Source organism: Ruditapes philippinarum, unplaced genomic scaffold, assembly GCF_026571515.1.
Source record: "Ruditapes philippinarum isolate M1 unplaced genomic scaffold, ASM2657151v2 ctg2775_1_1_1_1, whole genome shotgun sequence".
Classification (NCBI taxonomy): Eukaryota; Metazoa; Mollusca; class Bivalvia; order Venerida; family Veneridae; genus Ruditapes; species Ruditapes philippinarum.
In genome coordinates this window covers 163,201-185,180 of record NW_026857983.1, presented here as the reverse complement: position 1 = coordinate 185,180, position 21,980 = coordinate 163,201, and the positions used below count along the sequence as shown (strand labels likewise).

Below are 21,980 nucleotides of genomic sequence, written 5' to 3'. Positions count from 1 at the left end.
AAGAAACGTCTCCATTTTGCTTATAAGGTTGCCAACCGTGAGTCCAGGCGTCAAAGTAAACGACATAAGCGTCGTTATGATTTTAGGGTTAGGGACGCTAAAGTTCAGCGCGGGGATAGAGTTTTGATTCGGAACGTAGGCCTGAAAGGGAAGAACAAGTTGGCTGATAGGTGGGAGAAGGAGGTTTATATTGTGACATCCCAACCTAATCCTTCTATACCTGTTTTTCAGGTTAGAAGAGGAGTACATTTCTTATTTAAAGAAACGTCTCCATTTTGCTTATAAGGTTGCCAACCGTGAGTCCAGGCGTCAAAGTAAACGACATAAGCGTCGTTATGATTTTAGGGTTAGGGACGCTAAAGTTCAGCGCGGGGATAGAGTTTTGATTCGGAACGTAGGCCTGAAAGGGAAGAACAAGTTGGCTGATAGGTGGGAGAAGGAGGTTTATATTGTGACATCCCAACCTAATCCTTCTATACTTGTTTTTCAGGTTAGAAGAGAGCATGGTCGGGGTGCCATAAAAAACCTTCACAGAAATCTTTTGTTGCCTTTTATGGGTTTGCCTGTACGGAAAGCTCAGTTAAACCCCTCTCATGAGAATGATGGACCTGAGCTTCTTGTACAGACCGAGCCCATAACTGATTCTTCTTCTAACATTTCAGGTAACACACCAGAAAGTCCAGATGTTCCCAAGTATGTCATTCCTCAGAGAAGAACATCTACGTTAAATCCCAAAGCTGAAGAATTAGTTATGGGCTCGGTCTGTACATAAAGCTCAGGTCCATCATTCTCATGAGAGGGGTTTAACTGAGCTTTCCGTACAGGCAAACCCATAAAAGGCAACAAAAGATTTGTGTGAAGAGTTTTTATGCCACCCCGACCATGCTCTCTTCTAACCTGAAAAACAGGTATAGAAGGATTAGGTTGGGATGTCACAATATAAACCTCCTTATCCCACCTATCAGCCAACTTATTCTTCCCTTTCAGGCCTACGTTCCGAATCAAAACTCTACCCCCACACTGGCCACCAATTTGTTACCTTCTTTATTGGTCGAAGGGTTTTTATAGTTCTCTCTTGTGATTGAGACTGTAAAACACACAGAGACAGCAAAATAAATAAATAAACAAGAAAGTCAGAAGTTTCGTTCTCACGTCTACAACTGTAATTCAAATCTTCAGTGCATTTCATAAATATACAAAACCGTCAAAATCATGAAACAAACGATGAATGAGAAAATGAAGAATGAATATATATCAATACACTTATATAAGTAAATTACCTGTAAAACACACAGAGACAGCAAAATAAATAAATAAACAAGAAAGTCAGAAGTTTCGTTCTCACGTCTACAACTGTAATTCAAATCTGCCGTGCGCATGCGTGGCGGTAAATCATGAGCGGAAAAATGAGGCCCGTCACCAGTTACTATAGTTAGTGTATGATACATGATGAATGATTTAATGAGGCTATGGGAGTAAATATGAGATGAAGAGTGGATGGACAAGGAAGAATATATTCATAACAAATGCACTATATATCATATAGGATATAATAATGATAAAGTATATGCATGTATACATAATGACAAATGACCCTGTGACATATATAAACGTTATCAAAATGTTGTTACTTTTGTGTTTTCAGCGGTGGTGTAATCGGGTCATTACTTCTGGGTACGGGATGTGGTTAAATTGCAACATTTTCTTCTTTTTTTTTTTCATTTATTGTTCATGTATTCCCAGTCCCAGTTATATGTTAGAAAATGTAAAAAACTGAAAAATAAATGAACACGTTTGAGCTATAGTTTATTGGTACGGTGTCCCATTAAAAAAATAAATAGATAGTGATTAACAGAATCCCTAAAAAAGCCAAATACGGCAAAATTGTAAAATGTTGCAGACTCGGTTTGTTTGAGCCTGTTCATGGACGGTACTGGAAAGTTCAAGTTACTGTCCACGCCCCAAGCACAGGCTTAAGCAGAATTCAAAATTTAAACACAGAAATGGTGAAATTTTGAATTTAAAAACATCCGCAGATGTGTTCATACGGCAGTTATCATGGAACCTTTAATGTGTCACAGTAGTGTCATTCCATGAAAAGCAGCGTATGGTCACCACGTAAAAGAATGCATGTGCCCTAAACGAGAAAACAATGGGCAGAACTAAATAAAATTAAAGCCATCGCGACACACACATAACTCGAAACAACGAATACACGACAATACAATGTTGAAGAAACCACGATGGTGAAAACGTACATGTATTATGATCCATCTCACTTTCGACCTTTCACCATCGTTGTTTCGTTATTCTACGTATGTACATTGTCATTCAGAGCGCATGCTTCACAAGAAGGCAAAATACGATGGTTAAAAGTCAAAATAACGAAACAACGTAAATGGTGAAGGGTTGAAAATATGATGTTGACAATACGAAATAATATCGAGTTTTTACCATCTTGGTTTCGTTTTTTTCTACTTTTCACCATCGTACTTTTGATTTTCGACCATCGTGGTTTCGTTATTTCGGATTTTCACCATCGTCATTTCGTTATTTTGACTTTTCACCATCGTAATTTCGTTGTTTCTAGTTATGTTTGTGTCGCGATTGTCCCAACGGGACACCGTACATATGACATTTTTATCAGGGTTTTATTTTGTTCTCCCTTTAAAATATATCTGATATTTTGTTTTGTTTGTTTGTTTTCTTAATCTTATGGGTTTAAGGGCAAATTTGAACAAAGATAGATTTAATTCGGTACAGAACATATATGCATTGACATTTACGGTACAAATATTACACATACATGAGAATAAATATGCCATGACAGGCACATCAGCACTAAGGATAGAACCAAAAATGAGAAACGCTTTCCACTGTGGTGTAATTGGCCATAACGGGCCAAACACTTTAATTGTTAACAACGAGTATTTTCAATCTTAGAATACATTTTTATTTCATTTAAGTAGTCGATTAACGTTTTAGAAGTAAATGCGTCAAAAAATTCTGCAAGTAAATTGACTTAGTAATCTGTATCACGAACCGGTGCAAGATCATGGCATTCAAGGATGAAATGGTTGACAGTGGAATAGTTATTTCAACCTAAAAGAAGGAGCATTATCGCCAGTTATCAGATATGAATGTCTCCTTCGACATTTAAGGAGAACCAACTGATCATGGCGGTTAACAAGAAATAGAGATGGCGACACGTTAAGGCAGGGGTTTTTATTAGGAAGTTTGTTAAATATGTCTTTGTCCAAATTTTATTTCCATTCCATAATATATATAAGTTTAATTATGGTAGGTTTAAAATCACTATTTTGGTAATTTAAAGGTTACTCTAATGAAGATTCTTTAGCTAAATATCTACGTTGTCATTTCTTCGTATTCCTATGGGGTTTGGGATCCAACATAATTTCACTGACTTTGTTTTTAAGATATCGTTAAATCCTTTATCATAATGTTATCGGATTTTCTATTTGTAATTGATAACAACTGAAAACAAATTACAATTTTGTTACAATTATGCTGTAACATATATAATGAGGCTAAATCAATAGCTTTTGCCTCAGTAGTAAATATATGTGTCTCATTCCATTCTAGATTTAAAATGATTTAAAAAGACAATTGGACCTACTTTGCAACCCTCTTTAGAACCGCCCGAGTATATGAATAAAATCAGAAATAAACAATGTTCAAGCATCAATTAACAACTCCAGATTTGAAGTTCTCGTAACATAATATTGTTGTTTACGGGTGCTTAAACCACAGAAAAAATTTATTAATGTCCGAAATCGGCAATTTAAGTTCTTAAACCTCTCCTCATGTACTCACATATAAATTGTCATTCGCCCAGTGTACTAGGTATTCCGCGTAATACAATTATACCATGTATACTGCACTGAGTATAGAATGGGAACTCAAGATATAAATCAAAATTTGAAACAGTTTCTGATTCATGTTGTATCATTCTCATTAAAACTTCTGTAAAGTAATGTAATTAAAGTCTCAAATATTACACTATTATGGTGGCTGATTTGTGTCATTCGTGTTTTCGCTTCGCGACCCTGCCAAGCGAAAATTCGAGAATTAACAAGTAAAAATGGCGGCGGCGCGGAGCGAAGAGTCGATAATTTGCGGAGACGCGGGGCGAAGTTTGAGAAATAAATCTTGGCCTCGCAGGAGCACGGAACGATTTTTAAAAAATTAAACGGCGGGGGCGCGGAACAAAAACACGCTTATTAGCGGAGGCGTGGGACGAAAGTTTAATAATAAAAACTTTCGCCCTGCGCCCCCGCTAATAAGTGTGTTTTGGCCCGCGACCCCGCCAAGCGAACAGTCGAAAATTAACAAGTTAAAATGGCCCGGCAGCATAGCGATAACACGCTTATTAGCGAGGCCGCGGGCTCAGATTTAGAAATTAAACATCGCCTCGGGTTTGGGGGATGCGGAGCGAGATGACAGCATTTAAACGGCAGGTGCGGAGCGAAAATACACTTATTAGCGGGGGCGCGGGGCGACGTTTAATAAATAAAACTTCGCCCCGCGCTCCTGCTTATCAGTGTGTTTTCGCCCCGCGGTCCCGCCAAGCAAAAAGTCGAGAATTGATTATTTAAAATGGCGAGGACGCTAATTAGCGTGATTTCGCTTCGCGTCCCGCCGTTCTATTTTTTTACATCTCGCTCCGCGCCCCCGTAGTGGTGAAATTTTATTTATTAAAATTCTTCCCGCGTCCCCGATATTTTAACTTGTTAATTCTCAAAATTTCGCTTGGCGCGGTAGCTGGGCGTAAAGAGAATGGCACAAATCAGCCACCATACACTTTAGTTGGTGACTTGATAAATGTTTGATTTCGACATAAGGTCCCGTTACTTATTTACATATGATGATAAAAAGTAAAAGTTATTAAACATTGTTGGACTATTTTGGAAGAGAGCACAACTGTCAACTCTACATTAAACAACGTGCTACCCGAGTCAAAAATAGGTTTTGCAGCTGTGAACGAGTCCAGTACAATCCGTATTGCATTCAACAATGTTTAATGACCTCTTTATTTCACCACTATTTCATTACATTTTGAAAACTCTTTGTTACTTCTAGCAAAATATGGATTTGATGTGAAAATGAGAATTGAACTTTGGTTCATTTGTATACTTTTTACAGTACTACTAATGTCCCTTCATGAAATCATATAATTCGAAACGTAATTTATTAAATATATGTTTATATGAGTAACACAGTACAATGACGGACTCTTAAAGTGAATTGGTATGTAGTGAAAGTCTGTCATTCCATAAATAAGTTTGTTGATAGTATTCAGTATCATGTGACTTGAGAACACAAATCACGAAAGAATAATATATGGATTGTGTGGGTAAGTGTTGGATACATGATCTAATATAACATATGTGTATATAGTAGATAATAAATTGTTCTAGAATAAAAATTTATTATTCATCATATACATGTGTATGCTTATTCTAAATTACTTTATCATAAAATGTTTAAAACAATATTTTTTAAGAAAATCCAAATGATACGTTTTTATTGTTTTCATAAATATTTGAAATACTAAATAAATGAAAAATGTGTAGACCAATTCACTTTATTAATACAAACGATCGTTAAATATGTTTAATAAGAGGAATTTAAATGAATAAAAAATAACAATACTGTTATTGATCCACATTTCAACAAAAATTTCTGAAGAACCCTTTTTATTTCCTGCTCTTCTACAAAATTCATATTTTCACATGTAGAAATGTTGAGGACCGAAATTAAAAAACAAAATGAGCATGGTGATAAAAGTATGAATTTCACAAAGCATATTATTACATAATTTACACACAAAAAGGGAAGGGGTTGTTTTAATTTAAAATATCTGCATTAAAACACATGTGAGATCAAATGTGAGATCATTTTACTACGTCTGCTACATTAATCTTCAAATGTCGATGTATGTTAAGAAACTCTTTCGACATGTAATACTATGACAGTAGTTCTTAACTAAACAAGCATTATTATTTGATTTACAGTTTCAGATATATCCAGCTTTAAGTGTAGCCTTTGTTTTCATGTGTGTCCCCATTCTTGTTGCCCGCTAGTGCCAAATAACATTCATAGTGAACAGGGTGCATTCTTCTAAAACAAAATTACTTTAACTCCTCCTATAGTTTAATCTTAATATAAATGACAAAAATTTAAAAAGACTGAAAATAATCAAACAACATGCAAGTATATTGTTTCTTTAGCCTAATTTTTATCTAAAAAAATATGTGCACATTACACACCATAAATGCTTAGGTAATTATCTTTAGACTCGGGAACAAGACTCTCTGGATGAGAGGTGGATACATATATCTGGTCTCCGGTCTCAAGTTTGAAAACAGCACCAATCAAACTTGTACATTCAAAACTGTCTGACGCAACTTTACAAAATGATTTTTCTCCTCCTAACAGAACGTGCTCTTTTCTATCTTTTGATATTCTGTAAATGAAATGTTTAAAATTGGCGCCCGAAACACCTGCTGTGCCATTTTTAATATAGTGTTTTGACTTGAGTTGTGATGAAATATAGAAATACCCACTCGTTTCGATGTTTATTGTTCCATGGTCTGTCAGATATCTCAGTCTAGGACAAGAAAACGATGGGTAGGTGCTATTCCAAAACAGTCTCGAAGAAAGGTTCATTTGATCTACAAAGTAACTGACATGTAAGATATGAAGTCATCTAATTAATGAACTTAATATGGAAAACAGGTGAGTTTATGAAATGTATGTTTATGTGACTGCATTTTGAATAAAAGTATTTTATTATTAAAAATTGCACTCAGAACATGTGCATTTTATATCATATGTAACATCTTTTATATTGATTGCAACAGTTAAAGGAATAATTTCATATTTCCAGATTTCTTCATGAATTTACTTTTTTCAGATTACAATTTGAGCAAATGTGTGAATAATATTTTAATCAAAATATATATTAAGATCTTAGAATGAATACGATTATTCATACAAAATAACACAATTGGCAGTGTTGTTTTATATTTTTAGGATTATTACTGCGGTTTGCAATATTTCTTTAGCCTTAGCCTACCTGAGTAACATGTTAAAATTTGTTCCTATATTGCTTAGTTATGACAGAGATTACAAAGTGTGAATCTATTTTAAGATCTGCCTTTATTCGCATTATATGTGTATCCTTTATTTTATTAATTATCAATTAACATATGTTAGTTTATTACCTTGTTGTTTATCACTTGAAATACCTATAAGATGTGTTTCCAGCGGTACCGTCTTCTTTTCGGAACAGTTAAATGCCGTGATATCAAGTGATGCAATTTCTACATAAATTATACACCATTACATATTTAGTTTTCTACATTAAGCACATTAATTAGTACACCGAAAGAGTATTATATAATGGTCTCATAAAATGATAGTAACGAGGTTTTACACAATTATTACCACATGAATTTTTGTTTGTTTCAATTTTGAAATAGTTAAAAGGTATATCACTTTGATGAATAAAATAGATTATTATTGGATACTGTTTTGTATCAAACAAATTGGTACATATACTGTAGGTACTATACTATAATTTACCAGGAAAAGCATCGTCATCATACTTGTCGTTAACGATCTGCAAATATAATTAAAATATAAGGTTTATGACATATCTTATGCGTTTGAAATGCATTACATATGAAATATAGATTGTCATGATTTTGTATATGTACCTTGGCGGAAATTTGATTGACGATAATGCTCATAGATCCACAACATAATCTTGTTCCTCTTGTTTCGTTGACCTTTTCCTTAAGTCCGTCTGGACAGTGTTGACTTCTTTCGTCCTCAAAATATTCTATGATAACTTTCCGCAACGGGAGGCACATGTTAGATGACTTTGGAGCCATTATATCCGACATTATATCCGACCTTAATTGTCGCCAGTGACCGGCAAGTGAAAACAGGAATATCAGTTCAGCAATAGTTGTAGAAATAAGGACGATCAGTAATCTTTTCTGGAATGAAAATACAGGGATGTATGATTTAGTATATTGTATAGGTAGGGTTGGTCGAAATGAATGCTTTGGTCAAAGGTCTTCATATTTGGTTATGAGATTTGGTTTCCCTAGTAGACGATTCCTATTGATTTTAGGTGACTGTGTCAAAGGTCAAGGTCACAAGGGCTTTTCCTACGATAAGTTTGCCTGCTCAAATGCTTAAGAATGGCTGTCCACAGTGTCTTGATTTTGTCATTTTCACATTTGAAGCATATAATTATGTTCTCATATAGTTATCATGAAACACCCCAGGCAAAACTGCATGAATGGGTGAGGGGTATTCCTCAGATTTGGCAGGGAGATGTTCCTTGAGCTCAAAATGACCACTGTTGATTCTGACAAAGTGGTATGCGGGGGTATTCACGCCATGACAGTGGCAGTTCTAGTTTAATGTCAGTCCAAAGTATGGATATATTCCTGAGTGTTCCTTAGCAACGAATGTTGTTATGTTGTGAAAGTTATGTAAATATCTTAGGCTTTACAGATCGAAAGTTTGAAAGGTGCAGTAAATCATATTTGATAATTAATATAGTAAAATTATATGTATAGTCTAAAAATACGTAGTCTATAAATACCGCGGCATTCCTTTCGCTTAGAAAGTTTTTTTTTTATCTTTTAATACATTTTTATACTGCTTGGATATCTACGGTATTTTTCGAATACACTTTAAACTCTGTATTAATTCGTCGTTATTTGCATAACCAATATTTGAGTTACTTCTTTATGTAATCAAAAGCCATTTTTCTGTATATTTGTAAGAGGTTCTCCATGAGAGATAATTGGTAACAAGTCGGTGATCATGGTGAATGGGAATATAGCATCATTGTATAGATGAACGAGGATATTTTAACGACAAACAAAATTGCAACAAATGCAATTGTTACAATGACACATTTAAAAACAAAATTACCAGTATCACACCTCTAGTAAAAAATCATTATAGGTTTATTTCGTAAAGACATGTAGATAAAGATCAGTATCAAAATCAGCAACTTTGTATTCATTGCTTAGAACTGGTTGGTTCCAGGAACGGATTCTAGGGTGTTTCAATAAGCTTAAAGCTTCCAACACAATTTGAACTGATCAGAAGTAAATTCGTATAAACTAATCAGCATCCACCGACAGTCACATATAAACACTTGAAAGACCAGGACATAAAATGGAAACAAGGCAAACAGATTTAAAGGACACTAAACCTGAGGCAAGGAACTGAAAACGGAATTATAATTATTATTAACAAATAAGGAACACTGTACAGGATAATATTTACATGTATGGCAACCTTAGACATTGTTTTCAAAAATGATGGGAATGAAAAGAATTCAAGACATTTCTCATTTAAAAGAACGGACTATTGACAAAACTTTTTAACATTAGCTATGACGTCAATTAACTTAATAAAGATGAAAACAATCCTCTCTACAAAAGACATTAGATTTAAAGAAATATTCTTTCGTTATTAATGTCTATTACAGACTACTTTTTGAAAGTTTGAAATCATGATAACAGGTTAAGACTAGACAGAAAATAGACACAAAAATGAACTTTACCTGACATGTATAGTGTGTATTTTCTTCCCCAATCGATGTGTTTGTTTCCATTTTAAAATCAGTGTCCGCCATTTTCTACACCAGGAGTAAATAACGAACGATTTAGCTTTGAGCAATCTATAAATAGAACCAGGTATAAAATAAATAATTTTATAGCACTTATTCAAATTTATGGGAAAGCACAGTCAATATTTGATCTTAAGACTTATAGTTTAAATTAGCTTTTTCATTACATTATATCTGTTTACATTGATATTGACAAATAGGGGCCGATAATTCTTAAATTTATCGTCTACAATTTTTACAACATTAATAATTTACTCTTAATTTAATCAATCTATTCAGCGTAAAAGCGTAGCGGTTGGTTATTCGCTACGTGAGTGTAAAGACACTAGTTCGATCCTGGAAAAAGCATTTTTCTATTATTCTTTTTCCCACGTGAATTTCGTGCACGCAAGGCTCTCTGCAAACATTCAGAATTTCATTCAGATCCACATGCAACAGTTTAACTCAACACTTTCTTTCATTTAGGTCATAAAAGACTGGATAATATTGAAAAGAAAGAAAAAATAAGATTATTTAACAGAACAGAACAAATATTTCATTATTTTCGGACTGAGCATACGCTCCTCATCTTAACAGAAATATAGTATATGACGGCATCACATAAACATTACAAAAGCATTTAATGTAATATTCATATATAAATATATATACATACTATTTATACACATTCGACTTACATTTTCATTTTTTTCTTGATATATTGATCAAAAGGTTGGTTGTAACAATTGTTATCATCGCGAAGAGATATGCTTTTGTTATCATTCAAAGCTATTGAGTATTTGTAGAGTAATATGATATTGAGACAAAAGCAAAGTATACGTACTATTGTTGTACTTTCTTCGTTTGAAATATACAACTATTACTCAAATGATTTATGTAATGAGATAGACAAATGAGCAAATAAATAAATGGCAAAATAATTTAGAGATTCAAGTAGAATAAATCATACATATATTTATTGCGTAGTTAGTGAGATTTTAAAAATAAATGAATTTTCTGCAACGAATATGCACTACACTACAGAAATGCATTGCATAATGAATTAGGTAATAAGTCAAGGTGGGGCGAAAATTGTGGCGAACTGAAACAAATTAATTACGTTGCGTTACGAACATTTTGATGGACAAATGGTTTACAAGATGTTCAGAATTATATTGATAGGCGCAAACAGTTTAAGAAAACGTGTTATATTTAAAATGCCTTTATCAGCATACTTAAAGATACGAGTTACTTAAGTGTAGTAAAAATTCTTAAACATTTTGGCAAATGTTTGAAATCTAGTCAAGTAAAGATGAAATAAAAAGTATAAAATGTTCTCAAATATAATTTACGATTTTTCTTTGACATTTTTGTCATTTTAATGTCATGATTTTGGACATTTTTCCAAATTTATGAGAAAATATCAAATAAGCTCCATAACTAACGGCTAATCATATACAATTATAGTAAATCAGTAATAAATGAGCATATTATCAGCGTGCAAAAAAGCCAAAAATTATAATTTGTTATTTAATTATTTTTAACTACAGGCATTATATGATAACAAAAAAATCCGTACCCGTGTTCAAAACACAATTACGGGCTACTACGGTCAATTTTTCATTATGAACTCGAGAGGGCATTCTTGAAATATTCTTCTAAATTCAATGATTATCTAATGAGATCAATATCATTTGCTTTAATGTCAATCCAAAGTATGGAATATATTTTCCTCCATTTTCCTTATCAACGAGAGCCGAATTTTCAAATTGTGGTGATGTTTAAGTTATGTCAATACCGTCAACTTAAAAGGGTTTAAGTATTAAACGTGCAGATAAAAAAAATAATTTGATAATTTATACAGCAATATGAAATGAAGTCTATAAATACACCGAAATTCTTTCGCTGATAAAATTTATTATCTTGTAATAAATTGTCAAACTGAGTGGATATCTAAGGTACTTTCCCTATACACTTTCTGAATTTATTCAACATGATTTGATTAAACAATATTTGAGGTACTTCTGTATGTGTTCGAAAGCCATATTCCTGGATATTGTAAAGAGGGTTTCAACGTAAGATAAATGGTAACAAGTAGATGATCATGGTGAATCATTGTTGAGATGCTCGGGGAGATTTTAACAACAGAAAAAAATGACTCAAAATTGTAAAGGTTACAATGACATAGTTAAAAAAAACATTGAAAGTATCACACATATGGAAAATAATATAGGTTTATAGGTTTATATGGAAATAATATATGGTACCGCTCAGCCGGTGCTAGGGGGCGTGAGGGATGTTGCACTTATTCATGTTCCCTCATGTACAGACTCAATCAAACCGAGTCTGCAATTCTTAAGTAATTTTGTTGTGAATAATGAATCCGAGGGATCACTTTGTTTCCAGATTTGTATACTTCACAACAGCAGGTGTCAAGTGCTGTGTGGCAGCTGTTAAAAGTTGCCCCGTACTTCACTTCAGTGTTGTTATATTTGTCTGGTCCTTCGGGATTATTGATGCCAGCGCTATTAAGTGTTGAGAATTGAGTACCGCTCAGCCGGTGCTAGGGGGCGTGAGGGATGTTGCACTTATTCATTATCCCTCATGTACAGACGCAATCAAACCGAGTCTGCAATTCTTAAGTAATTTTGTTCTGATTAATGCTTCCGAGGGATTACTTTGTTTCCAGATTTTTATTCCTTAAAGACTTAAAGACCAAGATACGCAACTGACAACAGACACATATAACCGACTTACAGTGTATAACATCGAATAGAAACAGGGACAATATGGGAGGCTATTTAAGAAATAATATCGTTTTCAGCGGTGTATTATCTGCTATTTAACATTTGAGTTTGATGTGTATATAGGAATTGACCACGAAGGCCGTATGCCAAAGCGGTTATTATTTTGCATCGAAACGACAAGACAGGTGTTAAATACACCGTTGAAACTGATATTATTTCGGTATAAGGCAATAGAAAATAAATTCCCAGATTCTCATCCCCGCCCGCCCGGCAAAAATGGCTCCGCCCGAACGATTTTTATTTTCAAAAAAAAAAAAAAAGAAAGAAAAAGAAAGAAAGAAAAAAGACAGAAAGAAAGAAAGAAAAGTTTTAAGCTTGATTACTGTGTATGGATGCCGAGTACTTAAAGTATATAAGTGTTTCATCATCTGTACGACCGAAAGTCCGTCAGTCTCGGTCTCGGTCCTGGCTGAATAGATCGGATCATGCGGGCCGAGCGTGAAAAATCCTCGGGTCCAAATAAAATTTCTAAGAGCTAAAAATAACCTGTTTTGATAGTTAAAATGAAAAGTGTTAAAGAACTTAAACTATATTGAAGTTTGAACCACAAAAGACCAATTTTGGACAAGTAAAATATTCAAATAAACAGCAGTTCATAAACAGCATCGGTAAATTGCCGTAAATTACAAATTTGGAAATTTTGTTTACAATGCCTTTTAAAACAGCAGCTGAATAACAATCTAAAAATACTCATAAAATAATTAATCTGATCAAATCAAAATCAACAATAAGCTAGAATTGTGAATGGTTATGCAGGAAACAGACATTTTCTTGTTTGTCACATATTTTCGCGATGCCGATTTATATAATAAAAAAAAGAAGTCACCAAAAGGAAGCCTTGTATTGATAAAATTTGTCCAATAACACTTTAAATATAGTTTATTTATTAAATTTATTTACTGTATTGTTTACATTAGTTTAGAAAGAGAAATTTGCCAGTGTGTGTTGTACAATGGATATTTTCTTGAGAGAGGGGTGTGTGTGGAATCACAGATATATTATACAAGCTCCATGATGGAATTAATCAAGAAGAAACAGCAGAATTGAGAGTCTCAGGATTTTGAAATTTTTTATTTTTACTACCGTCTACATTTTGTTTTGTTTCTTCATTAAAAGCCACACTAAGGAAAGCCGTCATTTTGACATTCACCCAGGTTGTTATCATATAATACTTGAAATGTCACGGCCTGAAATAATCATCTGAACCAAAAATAAACAAAAGGGTGCCGGTCCTTGTGGCCTTAACAATGAATTTCGCATAGAATCTTCATGGTCAGTGTGCTGCTTGATTTTGTATGTCATCTTTATAATATCTAGTCATGGTATAAAAGTGAAAATAAGATAGCCTTTTAATATAATAGGAAAATCTTTGTACTTTCTTTGTCAAATTTTCAATAGCTTAGATGTTATTTTTGCAATGTGATATATAAATAGGATTGTCTTTTTGTGTAGCTTCAGTGGTTGACTGATTAATTTACACATGTAAAAGCACTAGGCCCTATTGATTGGCATAGGCATAGTCAGCTTTATTCAACTCTTTTATAAAATTAAGATGTCTTATTTTGTAACAATACATTTAGATCTATATATTGTTTTTTTTTTATATTGTCCAAACATCAATTGGTTTGATGTCAAAATATGAATGGTTCAATAAAACAGCTAGATCATTACAATCAAGATATATTGTCATGTTGCTTCTATTCTCAATCTGAATCTATGTATTTTACAAACACATAATATTAGAACCTATTATATAGAACAAATTCACAAGTATTAACCTCCTTGTGTGCAATTCCAGACCGAGAATGGAAAATAAAAAATAAAAATTAAAATCCACCCACCCGCCCCATTTTTCCCAAAATTTGGATGAGAATCTAGTTATTTATTTTCTATTGCCTAAGAGAGATCACTAACATTATTTTTTAAGCGGAGATCGTTTCCGCTGTTGATTTTCGTGTAACGCTGTTCTATTTTTTCACCTTTTTGTTGCTAATGTATAAAGATATCATAGATCTACAAAAGTGTTTCACCTTATCATTCAAGCATTATTTTTTTAAGTTTTAAATATTTTAAACTTACGTTTCAGACTGTATTATTTTATGTTTACGTCAGTGCTTGATAAATCATCAACCATGTCAGTTTATATTGACGTTATTCTGAGGCCGTATTTACAACTTAATGCCTTTGACTAAAAAAAGGATTGGAACACCACACTAAATACCGTATTCCGGTAAATACCAGACAAGGCGCTTAAATGATAAAATGCTAAACTCCAGCGGAATGAACTTTAAAAGGTCTAATTCATCTTTTCACACTGATTTATGTATGGAAATGAATGAAACATGTAAAAATCGGCGGAAAAAAACGATATTTGTCTATTTTGTGATCATGATTAGAGGTACTGCTCCAATCCTGTATTGAGTTAAATCCTTATTGATGAGTTGTATACAACACGTTGCTTACGAACTGGCACCGAATTTTCGTTTATAAATTCATCAACTGATAAGGATGAAACCTGCGGCGTTAGTACATTTGAGATGTTCTCTTAGCATCATGTGCAAAGAATATATTAAATGAACGGAAAATATAAACAAAATGCGGTATTATTATTGCGACAAAAGCATTGTAAACTTTCTTACCGCAGACAGAAAAAATAAAAGCGGCATATTCATGCATGACATGGACCCTAACCAGTGAAACAACAAAGTATATTGATATACAACTATTTAAAACTTAAAAAACGTTTATCTGAAATGTGAATTATCTTCCCTAATTGATTTGTTTGATTTCATTATAGTCAGTAAACTAATCACACTATACACGCAAAATATGCTACTGGATATGAAACGGTAAGAAAAACATTACATGTATTATGATTTCGATCTATAAATAGACAAGTAGTAAAGTTTCGGTCTATAAATAAACTAGTAATAAAGTTAACCAGGAAGTTAATTCATGGTTATATTGGCTGACTTGCCTAATTGCATTGTAACATGGCCTGCAATTGACTGAAAAAGTGCAGGAAAAACCGTAAGATTCAATGGGACATGAACTGACTGGATGAATTTGGGATAATTTTAAGTATGAAAACTAATTTGTAACAAACATTATATTGTTTTCTTAAGAAAATGAAATATGTCATGTATTTCAATATTTTGTTACCGCTATATAACAAGATCATTTTTTAGATGTCAAGCATTTCATCCTCCTAGAAAAATATCCTCTTTAGCACGAAAACTCAATTTTAGGTAGGGTTAGGGACCATTTCTAATGTGAGTCGATATCAATACTAGAGTCTGGCCTAAACTATGTCCTACTTTTGCTCTGGGAGGCGAAAGAACACTATGATATGAATTAACAAAAGGGATACGGTATTTCGGTCTAAGCTAAACATTAAAACATAAATAGTATTTAAAATTCTTGGAATTGTTGACTTAGTTTATTCCATTTTATATTGATTAAGTCCATGTTATTTAAGTAAATGTATAGAAATAAAAGAAAACTGTATATTTCATTATACTTTATAAACCGAAAGTGCTTCAAGCCCGTCTTACACAAAACACGGTTGGGCACACGGTTCCAATACAGTATACTCGGTTTATACACGGATTGACTGGTACGAGTATTTAGCTCCAATCGTGCCTGGGGATTAGTTGGCACGAGTTAGACTCGATGGTAACACGTGCATGTACGAATAAAGGACGGATATACTCTGTCAAGCAAGGTTTGAACACGATTTTCATACGACATGTTGTATGGTTCCAAGTACGATCTGGTACGATTAAACAAGACTTTTACTCGACTTTCACAGGTTTTACATAGGGTCCCGCCGACTTTTGTTCGAAAAATGCTCGAATAATCACATATCCTTGTATGTTTTGATAAGCCTACCAAAGTTCATGATGAACAATGTCTTTCGTCCGCACATTTTTCTATGATATATACAATTCTTGTAAAATCCAATTACCGATTGACAAATTTATAACTTGAGAATAACTGGTCATCAGATGTCTACTAGTTAATTGCCATTTGTTGATTTCTTGCTTGGACGCTCTTTGATGTTTTACATCAATGTTTTTTATTTGCCTCGAAACATGTTAAGGACATTTTGAAAGTCGATGAAAGTTTTTGTTTTGGCTTATTTACATAAGGCTTTTTATATTTCTTACCATGATTAGTTGTTGCTATTTGTAAAATATGAGTAGCATTTTAGGTGAAAAAGAAAATGTACATGCTTTGATATTTTATATCATTTTATATTACTAACTACAGTAGTGACATAAATAGAACAATGTTGCACTACTGTCGTATCACATTACATTTACAAGTCTTGTAAGACTTGTTTGTATTAGAATTACTTTCCTTACAAGGTAGGCATCAGTGAAAGTATATTTTTTTTAAATTTGATATCTGGCCCCCATTTCATTGACAGTGCATACTATAAGTATAACTATACAATAATGATTTACAAAACATCCGGAATAATGTACAATAGTACTTAATCTGAATAGAACATGTCCTGTGCGTAGAAATGATTTTGTAACGTATCTGTAATGAGTGCATTTTGTGCGCGGAGCTTCTCAATTTCTGCATTGCAGCAACATTTGTACTTGTTAAGATATTCTTCAGTTTCGAATGAGTCACATAATACACTCAAACTGCATAACTAAGTTTGATTACAATTGTAAATTTTAAATGTATGGCCTTTCTTGGTATATTTATAAATTTCCGTGTATAGTGCATACGAGTTGTTCTTTAATTACACATAAGACGGTACAGTAATAAACTAGTCATGGTCAAAGATAAAAATATATACGGGTCATTGTGAAAGCATTTTGTTGTTCGCGAATACAATACAAATATGAATCATAGTATAGAATAAATGCACCGGATTATATTTCACGCAAACCCATTCCGCCGTGGAAAATCGGTGAAATTGACTTTTAAATTTGCAAATATGCCGAAGGGCACAGAAATTTGGTTACAAACATGGGGAAAGAGAGAGGTCAGTCTCATTCAATGACGTTATAGGTTATAAGCCTGAGGCTGAGAAAGTAGGGGAAACAATACCGGTACGGGTGACAACTCGAGAACAACAAGTGTTGAGCGGCGATAGATTTTTTGAAATTGATTTTAAGCTTGTTAAAAGGAAACGCACTGAGAGATTTTGTGTACTTGGTCTTAGTTCGTGTCTTAATACCGAGCTCCTTAAATCGGTTATCGAGGAAAAGGTGCCTTGTGTTACAGGAATGAGAAAATTCAAGTTACGTCGGCAACCCTGATAAGGTTCTACTTAAACTGACACTGATAGCCAATGATAAAGCAAGGCTTGTTCTTAGTGATGACTTCTGGCCACACTACCTTTTGATGCGAACCGTGGTTGGCATTGGAGTCACGGCGTGAAAACGGTCATATTTGTCAAGACCGACGGATAATAACAATTAGCAATAAAGGGTTCACCCAATCGGGAAGGCATTCAACATTTGGCAACAAACAAGATTTCCCATTTTACAGTGGAAAACCTGATAAATAATGCAAAAATACAAGGGGCATCACTCGGGAAGAATCATATCAGAATGTTTCGGATCATTCACAATGGTCAAATCATTTCAGTATTTTGGATGAAACAAAATGCTATGTTGACTAAAACTATATGTAAAAAATGTAAATTTTTATCTATCAAATGATGGCCATTATGGTAGATTTATATCTTTTTATGAAACATGGAACATTACTGGAATTATGTCCAGTGCGGGCTACCTAAGTAATATTTTAGATGAGGGAAATATAGATATATGTGGCTTATCCGAGCGTTGGTTAACGCAAAAGAACTTTCATTTTATGGATTCTATCTCGTCGGAATTTATGCATTATACAGTTTGTGATATAAATAATGTCAGAAAAGGTGGTGTATCTATAATGTGGCATAGACGTTATAACAAATTAATTTCGAAAGTTGAGACTGATAGTGACCGTATAATCGGGATACAATTAGAAATTGGTTCTTCATTATTTGTCTATTTTTTTCAAGTATATCTGCCATGTAGTAACTATTCTGTAACAACATACAATGAAGTTATACCAATGATGTATGATATTAATAATACATACTGTGATAAAGATATCATTGTCTTTATGGGCGATTTTAATGCAAACATTGATAATGCAAAGTTTTCTGCAACCCTGAATTGTTTTATAGATGACTGTAATTTATTTGCTGTAAACACTTCGGACAGATGCTTTAATAAGACAAGTACATATGTCTTTAATGATGGGCGCTTTACGTCTACTATTGATTATTTATTGTTAGGCTATGAATTCTCAAACATTTTATCTTACATTGAAGTAGCTGATGATTGTTCTTTAAATGTTTCATGTCACAAACCCATACTTTGTAGTTTAAACTTTGAGTGTTACATGCACAATGATGTCAGTTTCGAAACTAATACAAATGTTGAAACAATAAACTGGAAAAAAGTTCAAAGCATGCATATTGACAATTATAACGAACAGTTGAAAATTGCATTTAAAAACTTTGATTTTAACGAAGGTGAGAATTTGTCTGATACTTATGATACTATAACTGAAAAAATATAATTATGTTCTTTTCCAAAGAAAAAGTATAGAAAGTACATGAAACCTTATTGGTCGATTTAATTGTCTCAATGTCACGAAGAAGTGAAACAAGCCAGAGAAGTGTGGTGCCGGGCAGGGCGACCACGCGGAATAAACCACAAGGAGTATGCAAATTATAAATCTGCAAAGACTAAAAACTAGAAAATTGCATAGGGCGGCAGTGAATTCATATTTTCGTGATCTCGACCATGAACTAGAGGTCAAAGCTGAATTAAATAGTGATTTGTTTTGGAAAGATATTCAGGCACGTAAACAACAAAGTAGCGTTTAAGGAAGTAGCATGTGCTTCAATGGAATAAAATACAACTGTCGCAGTGATATAGCAGAGCAGTGGGCTAATTATTTCAAAGATCTGTATAAACCTACAGCTTCAGAACAGTTTGATAAACCTTGGTATGATTTTGTAGAACAATATGTGATTGAGTCTTTTAATATGAATCTCAGTAATAATGTGTCTATAGCCGAGGAAGATGTAAAGTCAGCCATTCAGACTTTATCGAGAGGTAAGGCAAACGAACCGGATGGTATTGCCCACGAACACTTGTTATATGGCGCGGATATATTATCCCCGGTATTAGCGAATTTCTATACATTGATATTAAGAGGTGGTGAAAAAACCAGATTCGTTTAAATCGCGTAAAATTTATTACTGTTCATAAAGGTGGCAATAAGAAACACGACGACCCAGTTATTAGAGCCATTAGTCTGACTTCATCAATACTTAAAGTGTATGAAGTAATTTTGCTTAGGAAATGTAAAAAACACATATTATCCTCCATTAGTTCTCAACAAGGTGCACTCGGCTGTTTAAATGACCTCTTTTTCATTAAGGGAGTTTGCTTACATTTTTGCACGAGAAAACTCTTCATCGGGTCTAACATGTGTTTTCTAGACTGCAGACAGGCTTCCGACCGCGTCTGGACAAATGGTTTCATTTAATAAATTACAACATACTATTTCTGACAACGGGGAAACACATTAATACCAACGTTTTAAAAGTCGTTTTTACGATGTGTATAAAATGTATACAGTTATGTACAGTATAAAGGCATAGCTTGTAACTATTTCCCAATACTGCAAGGTACTCGACAGGGAGGAATAAAGTTCACCATCAAATGTATTCTTGTCTTCATAAATGGATTAATACGCGAGTTGGAAGACAGCGCGAATGGCGTTTTCATACACAATTTAAATATGGTCGTTGTCCCACCGTTGCCGATTACATTGGTCTCGTATCATTCTCCGCAGCGCTGGTCTAGATAACATGCTGAAGATTTGTAACATTTACTCGAGAAAATGGCGCTTCCTATACAATCCTTCAAAAAGCGCTGTTATAACATTTAACCCAGCTACTCTAGTGCATGAGTCGGTGATATTTTCTCTTGGAAATGACGTCATACCTATTAACTTCACATATAAGAATTTAGGTGTTAAGTTTCGTGGTACATTACTAAGCATTTGTAGCAGTAGATTGCATCCAGTTTCTATAAGTCCTGCTACACTCCGAAAAATATACATGACAGTTGTTGTACCTAAAGCGCTTTATGGTTGTTAAAACTGGAACTGTTACTCAAATAAAAACATATCCAATTTAGAATTAGCACACAACTTCTGTGTTAAATTTATACAAAAATTTTCATAAATCTTTTTCCACAAAGTTTGCATTATGTATGTTGAATATACCAAACATACTTACTATGATAAATTACAGGAAATTACAGTTATTTGGTCAATTATGCTGATTGCCATCTAAATATCTTGCTAAACAGATATTTGTAAATAGATTGATTAGGTATATGAATGTGGATAAACAGAAACATAGATTTATTCCAGACATAATTTATATAGATTACTGCAGAAATATGATCTGTTGTAACGTTGTATACTAAAGTCTTGTATTGATACCGGTGTGTTTCTATCTAAATTTAAATGGAAGAAGATTTTACAGATAAAGGTAATCAATGAGTCAACAAAAAGAGTTATTCTAAGAAACTTTAAACGCCACAAGTGCAAGCATTAACATTTCTACTTCATACTTATAAGATTTCCCCTTTGTGCGTTATTATTCGACAAAATCCGGGTCCAAAATGGGTTGCTGCAATACTTGGCAAGGCAGTTGGACACCAGGATGTGTTTTTCCATATGTGCGTCGTTGTATCATTTGCAATCTTCTTACAAATGGCATTACAGAACACCTTATGTGTTTTTGTCACAGGAAAGAGACTAAAAGACGTGCCTTTCTGGAACGCTATTATATCAAATTTAAGTTTTGACCAAAACAGCACATTTATTTGCCATAACTACAGATATCAATGTGAAATGTTTTTACATGATAATGTACTTGTCAACTTTCAAATTGCTATCGCGCTTGCAAAACTTTTATCTCTACGTTAAAAAAAAAAGAAGCAGGCAATTTTATCGCTTTACAGTATATGTAGTATTTTTCTCAGACATAAACTGTATAGTTATTTATTTTATTTACCTGCTCTCTGTTTTTTGTGTTTTTTTTTTCTTCTTTTTTTTTCTTCTTTTTTCAATAATTAAGATCATTGATTTATTTAGGAATAATGCTAATGACATCCATCTATTGATAGTCATTTATAAAGCATGAACACAAAGACTGTACCTTCACTTTCTCTTAATTTTTCGTTTTTCGATTAAGATTCAGTTATTGGTACGGAACTTAGTAACTTTAATTATTTTTATCACCTAGGATGATTATAGCAATGTTCATGTTTAAAATGAATGATTTAAAACATAGTCTATACTTTCGCTTTCGTTTAATACCCATAAGTCATAATTTTACAATTGTAAAAGAATTTCATGTTATTGTATCTTTTATATTACAATGTAATGCATTTGTATATAATTCT

At 33.3% G+C, this 21,980-nt stretch overlaps 1 protein-coding gene across 1 annotated transcript in view; it reads right to left on the bottom strand.

The window, feature by feature from the left end:
* The window catches only part of LOC132751660 (tumor necrosis factor ligand superfamily member 6-like), a 36,563-nt gene extending 28,530 nt beyond the window's left edge, over positions 1 to 8,033 (bottom strand). Inside the window, exon 1 of the mRNA XM_060741874.1 lies at positions 7,743 to 8,033. Coding sequence (XP_060597857.1) covers positions 7,743 to 7,931 — 189 coding nt within the window. The 5' untranslated portion in view covers positions 7,932 to 8,033. The remainder of the gene's footprint in view (positions 1 to 7,742) is intronic.
* Between the last annotated feature and the right edge of the window lie 13,947 nt (positions 8,034 to 21,980).